We start from the raw sequence: 4592 nt of genomic DNA on the forward strand, positions 1-4592 counted from the left end.
TATATATATTTAACCCAGGCAGTCACATGGAATAAACATGTGCATATCCTGAAAAGAACTCACAATTTCTCAATAGTGTTCAAAAGGGCGAATTGCCTACTGGACAGACTTCCAGGATTTGTTTGGTATTTGATCGCATTCTGTCCGGGATTCACCAAGAAGGCTCTCGAGGGAGGAAGGGATACCACAGAAGGTCGGAAAGGGAAACATTCCCTTGAAATTCTCCAGCCTTTATGATTTTCTGTCCTCTCTCCCTTCTGTGGAAAGAGGCATGTCCAAGAAACGTGGCTCTTTCCTGTGCACAAAAGGATCAGCTGCAGAGGAGTCTGCCACCAGCACCCACAGTCCAGGGTGCTCGCCTGAGCCCCTCTGATTTGACCCTGAAACAGGAAATCTTGTGAGAAGGAGCTATGAGGTAAAATCAGTCTTAATTGGAGATTGCGGCCAGATTAAAAACCTACAACTAGACTTTCCATCTTGAGTTTCCACTCTCAGTTCTAACTCATGATTCTTGCAGTGTTTGCTGCAAGAGAAGGTTTTTCTTCTTACTTCTCATGTTCCTTTTCTTCTGCCTTCTCACCTCCCTTCCTCCTCCTTTCCTCCCTCTGTCCCTCATTCCTTCTTCCCCTCTGTCTTCAGATCCTCTCTTTCATGAATGAGCCTGTATCACTCGTCTGCCTGCACTGGACTTGCTGTAATGAGTGAGGCCTGCTCACTTGGACCTGAGAGCCTTGAGGAGACACAGATAATAGAACCAAATGATCGCCAAGCTGTGTTCTCTGGGCACTCAGGGCTCAGCACAATGTTTGCCTACTTGGCAATCAGCCTGAGTTCAGTAAGACTTCAGTCTGAAAAGGGAAAGGAGGCCATGCATATCTGTGGCCATTTACTAAGCAGAAAGCTCTATGGTTGGAACATTACATTATCATCTTATTTATTCTGATATTCTTGCCTGGCTGGATGGCTCTATTCCCATTCTTCAGATGGGAAAGTTGAGGAATCAAGAATATTATGAAGTTTTCTCAATAAGTAGCCAACCCCAAACACAAACAGACTGACCCTTTGAGGAACTAGAAGTCATGAACAGACATTGTACCAGAAATTTTCAACCAGGACACTATTGGCACATTGGGCCAGATAAATGATGCTGTGGGTGATTGCCCTTGGCATTGTGGGATGTTTAGAAGCTTCCATGACCTCTACTCACTACCAGTAGCCCCACCAGACATTGACCAAAAAAATCTAGAGACAGATTCACTTCCTGCAGTCGCCATCCATTGAATTATACCAACTTCTTGAGCAATGAATAAACTTCTGCCTACCTGTCTGCCTCCTTTCCTCATCTTCTGTTTAGTTATTACCGGCATACCAGGATCCTGCTGTGGCACTGTGGAATAAGCACTTGACCATAACGTTGGTTTGAACCACAAGGTTGGTGGTTCAAACTCACCAGCGACTCCTCGGAAACCCTATGCAGGGTCATTGTGAGTCAGAACCGACTCCACAGCACTATATTGACAACAACAAAAACATACTCAGGCAAGTCAACTGGTATAACTACAAGACCAGACACCATTTTGAGCAAAAAATACCAAAATGGAAAGTTACTGTTTCTTGACACATCCTCCATCTGGCTCTACACACTTCTGAAGACCGTGTTTCCATGTCTTTAATCCTTTCCCAAAGAATTTGATTGACATCCCATCAAAATGACAATGTTGGCATTCTCGAAAGACTGGTAATTGTGTTCCTTTTAGAATATTGTTTGTGTTTTGGGAACAAAAGGAAGTCGGAAAGGGCAGAATCAAGGCTGTAGGGTGGTCAGTGGGGTAAGGGCTCCCAATAAAATGACCCTAGGACAGTCCTGGCACCAGTCATGGGAAAATGTCCTCACTACAGCTTTCTTGGCCTTTTTCTCACCAATGTAATTTTCTATTTTTTAAAGTGCTTCTTCGTAGTAAACCCCTGTGATCACCCTGTGACCTTGGAGTAAATCTATCAAGATGACCCCTTCTTGTTGTTATTGTTAAGTGCCACCGTGTAGGTTCCGACCAATAGTGACCCTGTATAGAGTTTCCAAGGAGTGACTGGTGAGCTTGAACCACTGACCTTGCAGTTCAAACAGTTTTACAGTCTGGTGCGTTAACCCACAGCGCCACACCAGGACTCCAACAACTTGTTGTTGTTGTAAAGTGCCATCGAGTCAGTTCCAATCCACAGCGACCCTGTATAGGGTTTCTGAGGAGCAGTTGATGAGCTTAAACTACTGACCTTGCAGGTCAAACAACTTTGCAGTCTGGCACATTAACCCACAGCACCACCCCAGGACTCGGGACCCCTAAAAACTGTCTCTATAACCTTCAAAACTGACCTGTCTGCCTTGACTCAAACTGGCCTGGCAGATCCCATTGGAAGTCACTGTTTACATTGGACCTCTTTCTTGAAAGACAAAGTAATGAGAAGAAGACAAGTGCATTCCTAAGAGAACTGGGCTGCAGCCACCTACTGATTGCACAAACACATTTAAACAAGTTTTGTTGGACTACGCCCATGCATGCATGTGTAAACTCATGCGTGCAATACTTTCCAACTGACCCTGGTGTTTATATACAGTTGTTGTTGTTGAATGCTGTCGAGTCCATTCCGACTCCTAGCAAGCCACTATAGGGTTTCCAAGGAGCGGCCACTGCATTTGAACCACTGACTTTGTAGTCCAGTACTTCATCCCCAGCGCCACTCTAGGACTCATATGTCTGTATAGCTGTTGCTGTTGTTAAGTGCCGTGGATGGGGAGAAAGCAACAAAGCCTGTCTCACAGCCAGGCAATAATGGATCTGGGCATACCAGGGTCTGTTAGAAATCATGAGGCACACATCCGGAACCAAACACAGGTCTATCTCAAGTCCTGGCAACACCTGGACACAGAGTCGGGGGCCCAACAAAAACTGAATGAATGAAAGAATTTGTGGGAGAGGAGAGAAGATAGGGCTGCAGCGAAGCTGATCTGTGTTGCTGGTGATTAGCATTATGGGGTGGTGAGGAGGGGAGGCACTGGGGAGCACAGAGCAGAGAAGGTAAGTGGCACCCTAGCTTAGTGACCAGGTAGGATTTGGATAGAAGTCAGGAACAGAGCTGCTCCAGGGTGGCTGAAACCAGGTGTGAACAAGAGCATGGTCTGGGGGCTGTGATTCCACAGTACGCCACGCCCCCCTCCCCCATAAAGGTAGCTGTCTTCACCATATTTTTTCACATGGACTGCTCTGGGGGCCCAAGTGTTTAACTTCCATTTTCTAGGTGTAAAAGGCAGTGATCGTGTGCTTGTACTTGAAACATACTCAGAACACCTGTGAATAGAAAACCTTTGCTACCTCTTTCTCATGCCCCACCTGCATGTCCCCTCCCAACAGGTATCTCCCTGATCAGCTCTGCGGCATCCGTACCTTCTGTGTTCCTGGTCACCCATGGCCAGCTGCAGGGCAGGTCTCAGGCCATCCAGGTGGGCACAGCGTGGAAGCAGGTCTACCAGTTCCTCGGAGTACCCTATGCGGCCCCACCCCTGGCAGAGCGCCGCTTCCAGGCTCCAGAGCCCTTGAACTGGACTGGTTCCTGGGATGCCACCAAGCCACGGTAAGGGATGAGTGGGGCACATGTGGGTGAGCGTCCAGAGAAGCCCTCTCCAGCTCTAATGCATCCAAGTGAGCGCAGGAGCCGAGGAATGTGTTCCTGGTTGAGTGGTGCATGGGCAGAGAAGAGGAGGGGGCAGAAGAAGGGTGTACTAGAGAAATTAAACAGATGGAAGCCCGAACATCTGTGGCTTATATAGTCTTGCTCATGTGAACCCAGGTGGGTAGAGGGGTCGATGTTCTCTGTCTGGGACCTAGAGTGAACTTGATGGAAGCCTTCCTTTCTCCACATAAACGTTCCAAGATCCCCTTGAATATTGCATCCTGGAAAGACTAAGTCTAAAAGGGCAGTTTCTAGGACTGAACCTGGAAGTGGGTGTAGATTGATCGGTGCTCATCTACTGGGCTTGTCTGACTTCAGTGGGGCCAGGAAATACAGCAGATGAGCTCATGAAAAAAACATTTTAAAAGTACTTTTGTTTATTTCACTTTTCAATCAACCCGCTGCCACTGAGTTGGCTGCAATTCATAGCAACTCTACAGGACAGAGTAGAATGCCCCATAGGGTTCTAAGCTCTACGTCTTTATGGAATGATTCTGCCATCGCCTCCTTTTGAGCAGCTGGTGGGTTAGAACTGCTGACCTTTTGGCTAGCAGCTCATTGCTTAACGATTGCACAAGCAGGGCTCCTATATTCAGTAAAGACACTCCTAAAAAGGACTTTCTTAAAATAAAACATCAAGTTTTCCTGCCTGCAGCCCCCATCATCTATTTTCAAATTTTCCCTCTTTGCTCCATGCAAACACAGTCATTTAAAAGTGGCTGACATATTGGAGAATGATTTTATGATATTTTCTAATTACAGCACATTCAGAATGTCTGTGGAAAGACCATTTACTCCCTACTCCCTCCCAGCCTCCAGTTTCCTCTCAACAAGCATCTGTCCTGGTGCTCCTGCTTCCTCCAAAG

General features: G+C 46.8%; 1 protein-coding gene across 1 annotated transcript in view; it reads left to right on the forward strand.

Moving 5' to 3' along the window:
- Positions 1 to 4592, forward strand: part of TG (thyroglobulin) — a 266945-nt gene that overhangs the window by 143767 nt on the left and 118586 nt on the right. Inside the window, exon 38 of the mRNA XM_006830717.1 lies at positions 3408 to 3627. Within this exon, the coding sequence (XP_006830780.1) occupies positions 3408 to 3627 (220 nt within the window). The remainder of the gene's footprint in view (positions 1 to 3407; positions 3628 to 4592) is intronic.

The sequence above is a fragment of the Chrysochloris asiatica genome, unplaced genomic scaffold (genome assembly GCF_000296735.1).
Source record: "Chrysochloris asiatica unplaced genomic scaffold, ChrAsi1.0 scaffold00001, whole genome shotgun sequence".
In the NCBI taxonomy this organism is placed as follows: Eukaryota; Metazoa; Chordata; class Mammalia; order Afrosoricida; family Chrysochloridae; genus Chrysochloris; species Chrysochloris asiatica.